An 18,596-nucleotide genomic window follows, 5' to 3' on the forward strand; every position below is an offset into this window, starting at 1 on the left:
TGTCAGGCAACCGCTACCCGTTAACTCGGTGTGTCAGATAAGCTATTACCACCTCCCCCTCTTGCGCCGGAGACAACAAAGCTGCTCGAGCCGGGGGGGGGGGTTCGGCGGTACCTTCACCCGACGTGGAGAGGGCTTTCCCACCCCCGCCCTCCGTCCGCCTCCCTCCGCCCCTGTCCGCCTCCCTCCGCCAGTCCTCACCTCGCAACTCATCCTCATGCTGCCGAGAAGTGAGTAGCAGTGCAGGGAGGGACAGCCAATCGCCGCGCCATACATTGCTTCCTGGCAGCGTCCGGCGTCTGCTCTCCCTGGCCTGCACCTGTGTCCTCCGTGCAGCCGGGATTGAGCCATACCCTCTTACACCGTGACCGCCGTGTGGGACGTTTAGGTTAGGTATAGGCTGTGGGGGGAGGGTTAGGCACACCTGGGGAGGTTTAGGCTGCAGGAAGGGGGTGGTTAGGGTTAGGAGTAAGCTGGGGGGGAGGGGGGACAATTAGGGTCAGGCTGCGGGAAAGGTGTATTAGGGTTTGGGGGGGGGGTTAGGGATCAGGGTTAGTTTACTTAATTAGTAAGTGTCAGGATTTTAATCTCTGGGATGCCGCTGACGGTATTTTGGCATCCTAAGTGCCAAGATATATGTATTCCATATTTTTTATATATATATATATATATATATATTACAATCAGCCCGGCACTCCGTTTTGGATGTTGATTGGCCCCGGTGCCCTCAGTGAGGAAGATAGTATATTGAATTGATACTGCGGCACTCGGAGTCGTTTAAAACGAGAAAAGTATAGTCAAAAAAATGTACATCACATAGTCCAACATTTCGGGGTGCCTAACCCCTTTGTCAAGGTGTGAAAAAGGGGTTAGACACCCCAAAACATTGGACTATGTGATGTACATTTTTTTTGACTGCACTTTGCTCGTTTTAAACGACTCCGACTGCCGCAGTATCAATTCTGTTCTATATATATATATTACAGTGCCTGAAGTGGGCCGGTATACTATGGTTTGGTATACCGGCACTTCTTCGAACACTGTCCCCCGCCGCAGCAAGCTGACCGTGGCGCTACTATTTCAAATCTGCCGCAGACCGGCAGCCAATCAGTAGCATCAGCTCCTGATTGGCTGCCGGTCCGCGGCAGATTTGAAATAGTACAGTGCCCGGCACTCGTCCCTGAGCCCTGACAAGTGCGGCTGCAAGGTTCGGCTCCCGCATGCAGCATGATTACGCCAAGGCTCCGGCTCCTGCCCCCCTGACAGCTCCGCTGCCCGGCTTTCTCTTTCTTTGATAACAACTCCGATGGCCGGCTCCCGCTCCACAGCACAGCTGCCTGGCTTCCGTATGCTGACACCCCCGGCTACCCGGCAACTGGTGAGCAGAGGGTAACTGATGGAGGAGAGTGTCAGGGTAGGGACAGTGTATGTGTGTAAATGTGGCTGTGTGTGTAAATATATATATGCATGTGTGTATACTGTATGTGCCGGTGAGTATGTAGATATGTGGCTATGTGTGTGGCATAATGTGAATTTCGGCTCATTCTATGTGGCATAATGTGAATTTCGTCTCATACTGTGTGCTATAATGTGATTTTCGGCTCATACCGTGTGCTATAATGTGATTTTCGGCTCATACCGTGTGCTATAATGTGATTTTCGGCTCATACCGTGTGCTGTAATGTGATTTTCGGCTCATACCGTGTGCTATAATGTGATTTTCGGCTCATACCGTGTGCTATAATGTGATTTTCGGCTCATACCGTGTGCTATAATGTGATTTTCGGCTCATACCGTGTGCTATAATGTGATTTTCGGCTCATACCGTGTACTATAATGTGATTTTCGGCTCATACCGTGTGCTATAATGTAAATGTGTGCTATAATGTGATTTTCGGCTTATACCGTGTGCTATAATGTAAATTTCGGCTCATACCGTGTGCTATAATGTGATTTTCGGCTCATACCGTGTGCTATAATGTGATTTTCGGCTCATACCGTGTGCTGTAATGTGATTTTCGGCTCATACCGTGTGCTATAAAGTGAATTTCGGCTCATACCGTGTGGTATAATGTGATTTTTGGCTCAAAGTGTGTGGTATAATGTGAAAGGGGCACCAGTACTAGAAAGTATAAGGGGTCCTACTATTGTGGTGCAAAATGTGTATAAGGGGTGGTAAACTACACTGAAGGCCTGCCCCCTATTGAGTGGCCACGCACTTTTCCATACCTCCACTTCAAAATTTCCACTTCGACCACTGTGTGTGTAAACGCACGCGCACACACACACACCTACACACACACACACACACACACACACACACACACACACACACACACACACACACGCACACACACGTTTTAAATGTATCCATGCTTGGCCAGAGGTAACTTAATTAGCACCTTAGTCAATTTGATTTATCCATCTGTGCAGAGCCATGGATATACCTAAAACCTGAACTGTTGGGGTGCCTTGAGCACCGCGTTTGGGATCCTCTGCCTTAACACAAACTGCTAAAACAACCCTAATATCCTATCCCTAAGTTTTACCTGAGGGCTCTGTATTTTGGCAGGGGGGGTGGTGCTGACTATTTGCCTAGGGTGCTGAGAAACCTTGCACCGGCCCTGCCCCTGTGGCATCTGTAGGACAAAGTCTTCACAGCGTGCTCTTCTGCCTGTTGCATTAAATGGCTCATCAGCTACATGTGTATCACCTTGTAACCTGAGACAACCTAATGACACAGCTCTGTCTGCAAAGTGCCTTACAGTGGGGATACAGGGCCTGATTTATTATGGATCACATACGCAATCCTCTTTTCAAATCCCTGCTGTTTGAGTCCTGCACACACGCAGGACTGGGTCCTGAGAACGTGGCACAGATATGTGAATGCCTCTGGCTGATTGATAGGTGGAGGCGTTCACGGGGAGGGATGGGGGCAGCCGGTGTTGGGGAAAATGGGAGCGTATCACCCCCATTTTCCGCGAGTGGAGAGGCCAAGGACTCCTTGGCCTCGCAGTCCTGTCGGCGATGGCAAGGCTGAGTAAACTGAAGCTTACTTAGCCTGCCGTCTCGGATGAACAAGTGCAGGTATTAGGCAATATGCACTTCCTCCTGCCTTTGCATTGCATAGGATTGCAAAGGCAAAGCTGCTGCATGTAACTTTGCATTTGCAATCCTTTATGAATCAGACCCACAGTTGGGATTCCATAACATTAAATTATTACCAGCAACTTGCATAGCCATCAAAAATGTATCAGAAGGAAATGTGAGTATGAGGATCGTGGACAGAATTCATGTTGTACAGTATGCAGCTTAACCAGCAAATGGAACTTATCAGTGACATTGCTGTCTGTCTATATTGTCAAAGTCGGAAAATATTGCAGTACACACATCACGTACAAACCACACACAGATGGCCTCTGCGCGTGTACTTGTTCTGCCGTGCGTGCACATACTCGCAATTTGCGTATGGTCGCTCCCGCGGTCCTGCGCGTGGTATGGGTATTTACGGCGGAGTTTGTGAACGCATGGAGAGCTATCAAAACACATTACATATTTAATCCAAATAATGCACAATGTACACATAGTCTCCTTACACCACATCAGAAAGTTATAGCTGTTTAAATGGTTGCAGAACAAAGGGATTCACCTTTGCAGGATAAGAGGGGATAGACTAAGGTTATAAGGTGATGTTTGGTATCCAGCTGTAGGGTATTTTAAGGGAAACATTCCGGTGTTGGTCTGCGGAAGATCGCATGTTCCTGCTGATAGTTATGTGCAGAAAATAAGAATTTACTTACCGATAATTCTATTTCTCGTAGTCCGTAGTGGATGCTGGGGACTCCGTCAGGACCATGGGGAATAGCGGGCTCCGCAGGAGACAGGGCACATCTAAAAAGCTTTTTAGGTCACATGGTGTGTACTGGCTCCTCCCCCTATGACCCTCCTCCAAGCCTCAGTTAGGTACTGTGCCCGGACGAGCGTACACAATAAGGAAGGATCTTGAATCCCGGGTAAGACTCATACCAGCCACACCAATCACACCGTACAACTTGTGATCTGAACCCAGTTAACAGTATGATAACAAAACGAAGTAGCCTCTGAAAAAATGGCTCACAACAATAGTAATAACCCGATTTTTGTAACAATAACTATGTACAAGCATTGCAGACAATCCGCACTTGGGATGGGCGCCCAGCATCCACTACGGACTACGAGAAATAGAATTATCGGTAAGTAAATTCTTATTTTCTCTAACGTCCTAGTGGATGCTGGGGACTCCGTCAGGACCATGGGGATTATACCAAAGCTCCCAAACGGGCGGGAGAGTGCGGATGACTCTGCAGCACCGAATGAGAGAACTCCAGGTCCTCTTTAGCCAGAGTATCAAATTTGTAAAATTTTACAAACGTGTTCTCCCCTGACCACGTAGCTGCTCGGCAAAGTTATAATGCCGAGACTCCTCGGGCAGCCGCCCAGGATGAGGCCACCTTCCTTGTGGAATGGGCATCTACATATTTCGGCTGTGGCAGGCCTGCCACAGAATGTGCAAGCTGAATTGTACTACAAATCTAGCGTGCAATAGACTGCTTAGAAGCAGGAGCACCCAGCTTGTTGGGTGCATACAATATAAACAGCAAGTCAGACTTTCTGACTCCAGCCGTCCTAACTATATATATATATATATATATATATATATATTTTTTTTTAGGGCCCTGACAACGTCTAGTAACTTGGAGTCCTCCAAGTCCCCAGTAGCCGCAGGCACCACAATAGGTTGTTTCAGGTGACAACGCTGACACCCCTTTAGGAAGAAACTGGAGACGAGTCCCAGTTCTGCCCTGTTCAAATGGAAAATTCTAATATGGGCTTTTGTAAAACAAAACCGCCCATTCTTTTTGACAATCGCCTGGCCGAGGCCAGGACTAACAACATGGTCACTTTCCATGTGAGATATTGGTCAACAGCATGGTCACTTTCCATGTGAGATATTTCAAATCCACAGATTTGAGCGGTTCAAACCAATATGATTTTAAGGAATCCCAACACTATGTTGAGATCTCACGGTGCCCCTAGAGGCACAAAAGAACTGTATATGGAATACACCCTTTACAATCTGGACTTCAGGAACTGAAGTCAATTTTTTCTGGAAGAAAATCTACAGGGCCGAAATTTAAATCTTAATGAACCCCAATTTGAGGCTCAAAACACTCCTGTTTTCAGGAAGTGCAGAATCGACCTAGTTGAATTTCCTTCGTGGAGCCTTCCTGGCCTTACCCACGCAACATATTTTCACCACATGTGGTGATGACGTTGTGCGGTCACCTCCTTCCTGGCTTTGACCAAGGTAGGTATGACCTCTTATGGAATGCCTTTTTCCCTTCAGAATCCGGTATTCAACCGCCATGCCGTCAAACGCAGCCGCGGTAATTCTTGGAAAAGACATGGTACTTGCTGAAGCAAGTCCCTTCTTAGCTCCCCAGGCCCTTAGTCCTCTGTGAGCATCTCTTGAAGCTCCGGGTACCAAGTCCCTCTTGGCCCATCCGGAGCCACTAGTATAGTTCATACTCCTCTATGTCTTATAATTCTCAATACCTTGGTTATGAGAAACAGAGGAGGGAACCCATACACTGACTGGTACACCCACGGTGTTACCAGAACATCCACAGCTATCGCCTGAAGGTCTCATGACCTGGCGGAATACCTGTCCCGTTTTTCGGGCGGGACGCTATCATGTCCACCTTTGGTCTTTGCCAACGATCCACAATCATGCTGAAAAACTTCCCTATGAAGTTTCCACTCTCCCGGGTGGAGGTCATGCCTGCTGAGGAAGTCTGCTTCCCAGTCGTCCACTCCCGGAAAGAACACTGCTGACAGTGCTATCACATGATTTTCCGCCTAGCGAAAAGTCCTTGCAGTTTTGTCACTGCCCTCCCGCTTCTTGTGCCGCCCTTTCTGTTTACGTGGGCGACTGCCGTGATGTTATCCCACTGGATCAATACCGGCTGACCTTGAAGCAGAGGTCTTGCTAAGTTTAGAGCCTTATAAATTTGCTCTAAGCTTATTTATGCAGAGAGAATTCTCCAGACTTAATCACACTTCCCTGGAAATTTTTTCCCTGTGTGACTGTTCTCCAGCCTCTCAGGCTGGCCTCCGTGGTCACCGGCATCCAATCCTGAATGCCAAATCTGCGGCCCTCTAGAAGATGAGCACTCTGTAATCACCACAGGAGAGACACCCTTGTCCTTGGATATAGGGTTATCCGCTGATGCATCTGAGGATGCGATCCGGACCATTTGTCCAGCAGATCCCACCGAAGAGTTCTTGCGGGAAATCTGCCGAATGGAATTGCTTCGTAATAAGCCACCATTTTTACCAGGACTCTTGTGCAATGATGCACTGACACTTTTCCTGGTTTTAGGAGGATCCCGATTAGCTCGGATAACTCCCTGGCTTTTTCCACTGGGAGAAACACGTTTTTCTGGACTGTGTCCAGAATCATCCCTATGAACAGTAGACGTGTCATCGGAAAAAGCTGCGATTTTGGAATATTTAGAATCCACTCGTGCTGACGTAGAACTACTTAAGATAGTGCTACTCCGACCTCCAACTGTTCTCTGGACCTTGCCCTTATCAGGAAAGCGTCCATGTTTCCTTTTAAGAAAAATCATCATTCCGGCCAATACCTTGGTAAAGACCCGGGGCGCCGTGGACAACCCAAACGGCAGCGTCTGAACTGATAGTGACAGTTCTGTACCAGGAACCTGAAGTACCCTTGGAGAGAAGGGCAAATTTGGACCTGTAGGTAAGCGTCCCTGATATCCAGTGACACCATATCGTCCCCTTCTTCCTGGTTCGCTATCACTGCTCTGAGTGACTCCATCTTGATTTGAACGCTTGTATGTAAGTGTTCAAATATTTCAGATCTCACCGAGCCGGTTGGCTTCAGTACCACAATATAGTGTGGAATACTACCCCCTTCCATGTTGTAAGAGGGGTACTTTGATTATCACCTGCTGGGAATACAGCCTGTGAATTGTGTGAGGGGGAGATGTCTCGAATTTCCAATGTACACCTGGGATACTACATGTAGGATCCCGGAGTTCCCTTGCGAGTGAGCCCCCTGCGTACTGAAAACTCTTGAGATGACCCCCTACCGCACCTGAGTCCGCTTGTACGGCCCCAGCGTTATGCTGCGGACTTGGCAGAAGCTGTGAGGGGCTTCTGTTCCTGGGAATGGGCTGCTTGCTGCAGTCTTCTTCCCTTTCCTCTACCCCTGGGCAGATATGACTGGCCTTTGCCCGCCTGCCCCTATGGGGACGAAAGGACTGAGACTGAAAAGACTGTGTCCTTTTTTGCCGATATGTGATTCGGGGTAACAAAAAGTGGATTTTTCAGCTGTTGCCATGGCCACCAGGTCCGATGGACCGCCCCTTTATACGGCAATACTTCCACATGCCGTCTGGAATCTGCCTCACCTGACCACTGTCGTGTCTTCGTCTGGCAGATATGTAAATCACATTTACTCTTGATGCCAGAATGCAAATATCCCTCTGCGCATCACGCATATATAGAAATGCATCCTTAAAATGCTCTATAGTCAATAAAATCTTGTCCCTGTCAAGGGTATCAAAATTTTCAGTCAGGAAATCCGACCAAGCCCCCTCAGCGCTGCACATCCAGGCTGAGGCGATTGCTGGTCGTAGTATAACACCAGTATGTGTGTATATACTGTCATGATATTTTTCAGCTTCCTATCAGCTGGCTTCTTGAGGGCGGCCGTATCTAGAGACGGTAACGCCATGTTTTTATAAGCGTGTGAGCGCCTTATCCACCCTAAGGTGTGTTTCCCAACTCGCCCTTACTTCTGGCGGGAAAGGGTATACCGCCCATAACTTTCTATCGGAGGAACCCCACGTATCATCACACACTTCATTTAATTTATCTGATTCAGGCAAAACTACAAGTAGTTTATTCACACCCTACAAAATACCCTTATTTGTGGTACTTGTAGTATCAGAAATATGTAACAGCTCCTTCATTGCCCTTAACATGTAACTCGTGGCCCTAAAGGAAAATTACGTATGTTTCTTCACCGTCGACACTGGGGTCAGTGTCCATGTCTGTGTCTGTCGACCGACTGAGGTAAATGGACGTTTTTACAAGCCCCTGACGGTGTCTGAGACGCCTGGACCGGTACTAATTTGTCCGCCGGCCATCTCATGTCGTCAACCGTCTTGCAGCGTGTTGACATTATCACGTAATTCCATAAGTAGACCATCCATTCCGGTGTCGACTCCCTAGAGAGTGACATCAACATTACAGGCAATTTGCTCCGCCTCCTCACCAACATTTTCCTCATACATGTCGACACACACGTACTGACATACAGCACACACACAGGGAATGCTCTGATAGAGGACAGGACCCACTAGCCCTTTGGGGAGACAGAGGGAGAGTTTGCCAGCACACACCAAAAGCGCTATAATGTATATAACAACCCTAGAAGGTGTTGTTTCTATATATGCGCTCTTAATATATCATTATATCGCCAATTTATGCCCCCCTTCTCTTTTAACCCTGTTTCTGTAGTGCAGTGCAGGGGAGAGTGGGAGCCTTCCTCACCAGCGGAGCTGATCAGGAAAATGGCGCTGAGTGCTGAGGAGAATAAGCTCCGCCCCCTTTTCGGCGGGCTTTTCCTCCCGGTTTTTTAATAACTGGCCTGGGTTAAAATACATACATATAGCCTTAATGGCTATATGTGATGTATTTATTTGCCAAATAGGTATTTATATTGCTGCCCAGGGCGCCCCCAGCAGCGCCCTGCACCCTCCGTGACCGTGTCAGTGAGCCGTGTGACAACAATGGCGCACAGCTGCAGTGCTGTGCGCTACCTCTCTGAAGACTGTGAAGTCTTCTGCCGCCTGTTTCCGGACCTCCGTTCCGCCGTCTTTCTTCAGCGACTGTAAGGGGGATCGGCGGCGCGGCTCCGGGACGAACCCCAGGCTGACCTGTGTTCCGACTCCCTCTGGAGCTCAGTGTCCAGTAGCCTAAGACTTCAATCCTCCTGCACGCAGGTGAGTTGCCAGTCTCTCCCCTAAGTCCCTCGTTGCAGTGATCCTGTCGCCAGCAGGAATCACTGATTAGAAACCTAAAAAAAAACTTTACTAAATAGCTCCTTAAGAGAGCCATCCAGTTTGCACCCTTCTCGGACGGGCACAAAAACCTAACTGAGGCTTGGAGGAGGGTCATAGGGGGAGGAGCCAGTACACACCATGTGACCTAAAAAGCTTTTTAGATGTGCCCTGTCTCCTGCGGAGCCCGCTATTCCCCATGGTCCTGACGGAGTCCCCAGCATCCACTAGGACGTTAGAGAAATAGAATATAGATATAAACTGTATTTACTGTATATTACGTATGCGGGGGGAATCCAGAGGAGACCACCCACAAGAGCAGTTAAGAAAGACATCGCCCACCTATTCAAACAGACCTATGACCTCTCCTGTACTGTAAATGACCATCCCTGTGTCCAATGGACAAAGGGATTACAGTATCCATTGTGTTATGTTTTGGATGAAGTGAATAAAGAGAGCCTGCAGCAGGCTTGGTCACACAAAGACTCACAAACGTTATCTATTTGATTAACGGAGGACTGGACCAGGAAGCGCAAGCGAATATTCTCACGTATGTACATTAACTGTAGCCATTTACTCTGTTGTATTGTAGTGTATGAATTGTATTGTTAACCCCCTTTCAGATATATTACTCTGTGGTGTCGGAACCCAGGGGGTCATTCCGAGTTGTTCGCTCGCAAGCTGCTTTTAGCAGCTTTGCACACGCTAAGCCGCCGCCTACTGGGAGTGAATCTTAGCTTCTTAAAATTGCGAACGAAAGATTCGCAATGTTGCGATAAGACATCTCTGTGCAGTTTCTGAGTAACTCGAAACTTACTCGGCATCTGCGATCAGTTCAGTGCTTGTCGTTCCTGGTTTGACGTCACAAACACACCCAGCGTTCGCCCAGACACTCCTCCATTTCTCCAGCCACTCCCGCGTTTTTCCCAGAAACGGTAGCGTTTTTTCACACACACCCATAAAACGGCCAGTTTCCGCCCAGAAACACCCACTTCCTGTCAATCACAGTACGATCACCAGAACGAAGAAAAAACCGTGAGTAAAATTCCTAACCGCATAGCAAATTTACTTGGCGCAGTCGCAGTGCGAACATTGCGCATGCGCGCTAAGTGGAAAATCGCTGCGATGCGAAGAAATTTACCGAGCGAACAACTCGGAATGACCCCCCCCAGTGTTTGACTACAAATCGGTGTTGTGTCCTCTTTTCTAACTGTATAAGATTCAAAAGTGTATTAATAAGGTGTGTGCGCGCTGCGGGTACTTTGTACCGTCAGCGCTGCATAAGGTGTAAAGTGTAATATCCTTGCACTGCATTGCTGCATAAGGTTTAAAGTGTAATAGCATCACACTGCATTGTTGCATAAGGTTTAAAGTGTATTCATTATTGTATTGATTATCTGTATAAGGTTTAAGGTGTGTCAATTGAGTGTGTACGCGCTGTGTGTACTTTGTACCCTCAGCGCGGCGTTTGTACGCAGAGTCCGTACGTGGTTCGGGACTCATTACGCAAATAGCGTAAAAGGTATATAGAGTGAATATTAAGTTTAGCGGCCGTAGTGGCTCCATGGTAAAAGTGTGTTATAAGGTATAGCTTTATGGTTTAAGATAATATGGACATTATCAATATGCTTCATGCTGGTCTGTTCCAACACAATAACTCTACTTGCTGCCATTCTGCAATGAAGCCAATAGGAAGTTACTATAAGGTCCATTTACAGTGATAAAGCTTGATTTATGTATCTGTGACTGCTTAGAGCAAAGGTAAAAAAAAAAAGAAGAAAAAAAATGGATGCAATGTATCAAGAAAATATTGACAGCAACACTGGCTAAAGAGTTAATGTAGTGCTTTGCCTAGCCCGCCTCTGGAGAGATATATGTGCAGGCACAAGCATGCTACACTTGGGCTTACAGTGATGTACATGCACCTGCCGCTGATGCATGCGCAATGAATGTGTGTTAAGAGAGGAAAGGTGGAGGGGTGGGGGGGAGGTCATCTATGGCTTAAAAAGCATTGTACTGCTGTAGATGTGGCCACATCGTTATCAAGACATTGCCATTTCAACTGCCTGTTCTGATTCCCATCTGTCCAAGGATGGGAGGTATGCTAGTGACATCATTCCATGCCTTAGTGATGTCATTGTTTACCAATGAATTAATAGGATCAGTTTGTTAAAATGACTGCTTCCACTGTGTGTAGACAATAAAAACGCCATACACAGGTACATTTTGCTGCAATAAAATTGTATAACACGGCAAGCACTGTGACAAGATCTATGGCTTGTAGGGCCTGATTCAGATGTAGTTGCTACTGCATTCGCAACTTTGATCAGTATGCGGGTAACATACAGCTGCATGGGATCTCGGCACTCACAATGCGGTACCGCACAGCGGTACAATGCCGGCGCTGGAATGCTGGCGCCACAGGCTTTTCTCCCTCTATGGGTGTCCACAACACCCATAGAGGGAGAATATAACCTGCAGGGAGCCTGCAAGGGGCTTACTAGTGATCGCCACTCTGCCGGCATCCTGATGGCCGGTATGCCAGCGTCGGTATAATGACACCCGGCATCTTGGCCATCAGTAACTCATACCGATCCCCTGCGATCCTGTATGTATGCAGCAGATGTGTGACAATATGGTAATGCTGCCACCACCTGGAAATGTATTGAGACGCCCAGTGGTGGCTAAGCAAATCACAGCAACTGCATACAAACACGCATCAGCGGTGCGCAGAATGGTCGAAGCACTAAGATGCTGGCGCCATATTTTCTGCAGACAAGATAGCAGGTGCCTTTCCCAAAGGTCCCAACTGTCAATCACCTTGGGAAAAAATCCTCACTGCAGGCAGCATCACAAGGTTTCCTTGGCACGTGCGCAGTGCGACCGTGATGCATGCGTAGTCAGCTGATAATCGTATAACTGTGTAAATATCGGCATTGCTTACATACCTGAATCAGGCCCTTACTTCGTCTGGGCTAAAGTAAGCCAGTGTGTGCCATGGTTCTCTACAATACACTGCCGGATGAGCTGCGCTTAGTATGATGATGATCATAATGAAATCTGGCAGTGAGTGACCAGACAGCTTCTATAACAGCCACAGGCTTTCCTGCACTGTACTCTGTGATTGACACGTAACAGCAGAACTCATCACAGTCTTCCAAGCCCAGAAGTCATTGAGCCCTGTAGTCTGGGACAGTTTGACCTGCTGTCACTAGTGTACTTGGTTGCTGGATCCTAGAGATAATTATCCAGAAATGATGTTACGTTCTGTTCCTGGAAGAAGTCTTCCTGCGGAGATCTTACAATAATGAAACTTCCTTTATTTTCTTATGAATAGCTAAATACTCAGTAACGTTCACTTACCTGTAAATACCAAGCTGGCATTCTCAAGCTCTTCTTGTGGGACCTTGAAGCTGAAGGACTCATTGTAGAATGGGTCGATGGTGCCTTTCATGCAAGATGTCTTTTTGGTTTTTGCTAACTTTAGCCCATGGACTAATTGAATTTTCACAAAGGGATCTAAAAGAAACACATTCTATTTTAGGTTAAAAACGTACGTTTATACACAAGCAGTCGTTTCACAGCAAGGATTAAAGAAAGCTCATGCTTCAATAAGCATTTGATGTTGATAAGTGTTGACAAGTTTCCCTTCATATATTTAACCGTTACACTGCTGAGGGTTTTCTCACCCCTGTGCTGAGCCTTTTGTGCCACTTTTTGGGCAATGTCTATGTCACAAATTTGTTTATGCAGTTTGCAACCATTCAGATTCTACACTATTTAAACAAAAGTGATTGGACACTGACAGCAAATAGATCAACAAGATTATACTGGCGTCAGCACTATGGAGATCCACCACGTACAGTGATTACTGCAGACACCCTTCTTGGCAAACTGTCCACGTGTCCCTGGTTAAAAGCAGGTGGTATGTTCTGCTATTCCACCTTAAGTACAGTGACCAACTGCGACACTGAAGAAGGTCGAGTCGGTCTAGAACGCTCCTGTAACTCCAGTTCGTCCCATAGGATCTCAATGGGGATAAGATCTAGACACTGAGCTGGCCACTACATCCAGGTTACCGAATTTTCTGTATACTAGTCCAGCGTCGTCCTGGAAATATGACATCACACAACCTACGATGATCCCCTTTTCAAACTTGGTTAGATTCTTCCAGCAAGCCATTTTATTAGCAAATAATGTAATCAGTGCCCCTTTACCCATTTTACACCTTCACGAACACTTATCTGCTGCAGGAGCACACCATTGCACTTGAGTGGGGGGGGGGGGGGAGTGTAATCACTTTTGCATTCTAGAAAATGATAAACAGGATCTGATTGGTTGTAATGGACATCACTACCACTTGCCTGTTTAAGACGCTTTTGTAAATCTACCCCTTTCAGTTTTACGAAAATACAGTAAGTCTTCTTTTAAACCGTAAGTCTTTTAAACCATTAAAAACATTATACGCAATATGATCTAAACTTTTTTTTCCTTTTCTTTTTTTATGGCTTTTTTTTAATTGAAACAGCAGGTAAAGAGAACTACAAGCAAATGTGTGGATTATTATTATTATTACTATATATATATATATATATATATATATATACATATATATATATATATGTGTGTGTGAATATTAGCGGCAAAGGGCACTACCCAACCCACATTGTGTACTGCTCTTTGCTGCTAATATGCCTTTTTGCACATAAAAAACACTTTTTTTCAAATTCCTGTAGTGTCATGCCTGGTTTCTCATCTACCACACTAGGGCCCTCATTCCGAGTTGTTCGCTCGGTAAAAATCTTCGCATCGCAGCGATTTTCCGCTTAATGCGCATGCGCAATGTTCGCACTGCGACTGCGCCAAGTAAATTTGCTATGCACTTAGTAATTTTACTCACGGCTTTTTCATCGTTCTGGCGATCGTAATGTGATTGACAGGAAATGGGTGTTACTGGGCGGAAACAGGCCGTTTTATGGGCGTGTGGGAAAAAACGCTACCGTTTCCGGAAAAAACGCAGGAGTGGCCGGGGAAACGGAGGAGTGTCTGGGCGAACGCTGGGTGTGTTTGTGACGTCAAACCAGGAACGACAAGCACTGAACTGATCGCAGATGCCGAGTAAGTCTGAAGCTACTCAGAAACTGCTACGAGGTGTGTAATCGCAATATTGCGAATACATCGTTCGCATTTTTAAGATGCTAAGATTCACTCCCAGTAGGCGGCGGCTTAGCGTGAGCAACTCTGCTAAAATCGCTTTGCGAGCGAACAACTCGGAATGACCTCCTAGATACCTTACCATTGCAGCAGGGGCACACAGGTACCATACTTTTTCATACAGAATGCCAGCTTATTCTGGACTGTGTATATAATCATTTGCGGGTCTTGCTTTCTTTTTCATCTACCTTTCCAAGGATTCTACACATAGGTTTTCATAAGTGAATTTGCACTTGAAAATTATAATACATGTGTTTTCTTTTACCATCTTAAATTAAATGCATACTAAGTGGTCAATCCTATTAGGTGTGAGGTGTGAGTGGTTTCATGAGACTCTCAGACATTCGTATGAATGCGCACTCCTGAGAATTGTCCAATCCAATAAAAAATACTTATTTGTGTTACTAGCAGCAGTGGTGTGCGAATTGTCAGCCATATGCAATGTGAGAGAAGTGCTTGAAAAAGTGACTTTCCTGGACTTCCCAAGAATGACAAATTTTGGATGCAGACTCATACAGAAGGCTGTTAGTGGTTATAAGGAAATTACTGGAGATATTTTAATGGTGTCAAATAGCTGATTTGTGCCTTTTTAAAAAAAAAAAAGTATAAAGTCCAACCTTTTTTATTTACTTTCATACAGAAAAAATTACAAATGCAAAAACAAAGTAGGAAAAAGATTCTTTAGGGGTACATTGAGGTGACTTTACAAAAATGTAAAAAAAAAATATAAAAAGAAATTATTAAAACAAATACGGGGGGTCATTCCGAGTTGTTCGCTCGCTAGCAGATTTTAGCAGCATTGCACACGCTAGGCCGCCGCCCTCTGGGAGTGTATCTTAGCTTAGCAGAATTGCGAACGAAAGATTAGCAGAATTGCGAATAGAACTTTCTTAGCAGTTTCTGAGTAGCTCGAGACTTACTCCTACACTGCAATCAGCTCAGCCCGTTTCGTTCCTGGTTTGACGTCACAAACACGCCCTGCGTTCGGTCAGCCACTCCCCCGTTTCTCCAGACACTCCCGAGTTTTATCCTGGCACGCCTGCGTTTTTCCGCACACTCCCAGAAAACGGCCAGTTTCTGCCTAGAAACACCCACTTCCTGTCAATCACACTCCGATCACTTCAACGATAGAAATTCTTTGTTCGGACGTGAGTAAATCTACTAAGTTTTGAGCTAAAATACTTAGCACATGCGCACTGCGTACCATGCGCATGCGCATTTTCGCCTTAATCGCTCCGTTGCGAAAAACGGCAACGAGCGAACAACTCGGAATGACCCCCACTGTCATTAAATTTGGGGTGCACAAGCAACAAAAAAGTTGATTTTGGGGTAATTCGTGGTAATTTTGTTTCTTAAACCCCCAAAAATGACATGCAATTGTTGGACTATTTAAGCTAATTGCAAACTTCCAATTGCCTAGTTAGTCATTTTTTGGGGGGGAGTGGGGGGGATTCTGCGCTGTTTCCCAACATTTTAACCTTAAATTAGCGTTTTTCCGTATCTTCTCTCTTGCGCGAGTTTGTAACTGGATTGCATGATGGTTGGGGCATCTGATTAACTTTACCAAGCACACACAAATACGTAGTTTTTGTTTTCATCTCCACACTAATAAATATACGTGCAGGCTTAGCCTTCTGCTTCCCAAATTGTGCATGAGTTATTCTCTATTCTTGAAAAACGAGGGCTTCTTGCCATGCAAAGTGTCTTTTTTAAGCCCTGCTCCAGCTGTTGTCATATATTTGGATAAATTGGTGTGTTTTTCACATTTGCAACCAATCGAATGAAGTCATCCTTAGAATCTTCGTAATCATCACTATCAACTTTACACTTACACCATGGTCGGAATTAAAAAAAAGCCTTCCAGTCACATTCATGCCCACTCCCCACGATTAAATGCCCTCTTCAGTCCTGACCTCTAACCCCTAGTCGCAGACAGTGTCAAGACTAATGGGCCCTACACACTGGGCGATATTACTGAAAGATATGAACAACCTCGTTCATTAAAGAACGAGATACCGTTCATATCTTTCAGAGTGGAGGCAGCAACGATGAACGATGCCCGGCCCCGTGCTCGTTCATTGCTGTTGCTCCGTCTCTTGTGCATGCCGTCCATATTTGCATATGGAGCCGGGTAACAGAGGGAGTGAAGAAACTTCACTCCCCCGTCACCTGCCGCCCGCCGCCGGGTCGTATCGGCGGTCGGGCAGCTCGGCGGCGGGTCGTGCAGTGTGTAGTGCCCATAAGACTTGAGACAAAAAAAATGCGGATTTAGAAAAGATGTGCATGCACAGTTGAAGTACTTTACCGCTGCTACTAGGATCGCTGGGGGATTACTGTTATCCCTGATGCTGCCGTCCTTTTCCCCCAATGCCGCCACTTATTAGGTATTATGCTTCACATGCGCATAATCTCCAAAAAGCAGCTGCCGGAGACGCCAAAACACATGTGATCGAGAACTTATCCTCGATCCCATGTATTATCGTATTGGTCGCGGGTCCAATTTCGACCGGTAAAAACTTAATTAGATACCGTAATAATGACCATCAGTCCCGCAGTCAGCTGATGGTATCACAAATGATACGATGCTGCTTCCTAGGACACAGCTCATATCACTAATGCAAGCAGGAGGCGTGACGCCTCCTGCTGCATCATCATACTAGTGCTATCGTTGCTGCTTCCATGTAAGTAGTAACGATAGCCCCTCCTTCTACATCTCAGTTAGACGCTTTGTGCCAGAATACATGTGCATTAGTACAACAAATAAAAACATTCTGATAATCTCACCCTATCGTCTGTGGTGTAACAAGCAGTGTTATGTATTATACTGTTTATACATGATGCCCTAATGGGTCTCCTCAGCCATTTGCTATACAATATTGCCTTATTATGCACAGTAGATGTGCTTGCTTGCACTCTTGTTTTTTTATGCCAGATCATTTTCATGTAAAATAAATTCTTTTGACATAACAAATCAGACTTACCGGATCCTTGGCTCATATCAGTCTGAAGAAGCTGCTTTGCTCTGATAATATCCACATTCAATCTCCCAGCACTTGGCAGGTAATTAAGAGACAGAAGCAGCTCTCCCAGTTCAACTTCATTCTAAAACAAGACGATACATGAGCAAAACATCTTGTGTGCATAGATTTGTCAAGTGTTGCTGAGGATACAGTATGCGGCTTTGTGATGCACATGTACAATGACTTCTATATGCTAACTACATCTATTTCTATAATTTCTATACTTTATAGCACGGAATTATTAATAAATTGCAGTACATTATATTTGAAGCCACCTCGAGCATACTTACCTCCTTTTCTGGTCTCCTCTCTGGGAGAAGCACAGAGAGGAGACACCGCAGGACACTTCAGGGGGCTGTCTCGTCGCAAAGCCACACCCCTGTCATGGCAAAATGCAGCGATTCGTGGCTCCGCTGAGAGGAGGCAGGGCTAAATGATAGGAATTTGAGTTATGTAGCCCCACCCCATCTATATGGAGCGGGAATCTCAGGTATAATCTCTTAATCCTGCCCACATCACTAGGAAGCAGCCAGGATGCGGGAGATCGGACACTCTTCCGTGGGTGCAGGGGACTGCCCGAAAAACAAACAAACATGAGAGTAGGCAAGTATGACCTGGATCAATGTGTATGACCAAGTTTATACACACAGATAAATGGAGATGACTTCTAGTAAGCTATTATTTACATTATCCTTTGCTAGATACATCATCCTATACACAAATATGAGAGGGGCAACAAGGGTCAATTTGAAAAGTGCAAAATATGCACCTGCCATTTTCCCTGTACAAAATGCACAAAGGTTTTACAAGTGTAGATGGCAGCATTTGTCAAAATTCATAATGATGACACCAGAATGCCAAAATGGCCTGAATGTCGACATGTATAGAATATCAACATTCACAATGTCAATGCTGACAGAATATTGACATTGTGAAGCAAGTTGCTTATCATGTGAAACAACAGTGTTGTCAGATGAATTGGAGCAAGATCTCCTCCAGGGGCGCACAGCGTTGCAGGAGCACTTCTGTAGGTAGCAGGCCTGTTTGATGTACCACTGTTGAAGTTTGGATCACCAGAGACTGTGTAGAGGCTGAAATGAGTGTACTTATAATATGCAGAAACAGGCAGATAGATCAGGGAAGGACAGGGTATGAGTAAATATATAAGCCAGACCAATAAGCACATAATAAAATTCAGCTTCTATATCAGTCACGGGCTTTCTACTCT

The 18,596-nt window shown here is 45.9% G+C and overlaps 1 protein-coding gene across 3 annotated transcripts in view; it reads right to left on the minus strand.

The window, feature by feature from the left end:
* Window positions 1–18,596, minus strand: part of SYT17 (synaptotagmin 17) — a 274,794-nt gene that overhangs the window by 75,283 nt on the left and 180,915 nt on the right. For all 3 annotated transcript variants that reach the window (XM_063934394.1, XM_063934393.1, XM_063934395.1), the window contains exons 6-7: window positions 17,330–17,450; window positions 12,498–12,653 (exon numbers count right to left, since the gene is read on the minus strand). In XM_063934394.1, the coding sequence (XP_063790464.1) occupies window positions 12,498–12,653; window positions 17,330–17,450 (277 nt within the window). The remainder of the gene's footprint in view (window positions 1–12,497; window positions 12,654–17,329; window positions 17,451–18,596) is intronic.

The sequence above is a fragment of the Pseudophryne corroboree genome, chromosome 7 (assembly GCF_028390025.1).
Source record: "Pseudophryne corroboree isolate aPseCor3 chromosome 7, aPseCor3.hap2, whole genome shotgun sequence".
In the NCBI taxonomy this organism is placed as follows: Eukaryota; Metazoa; Chordata; class Amphibia; order Anura; family Myobatrachidae; genus Pseudophryne; species Pseudophryne corroboree.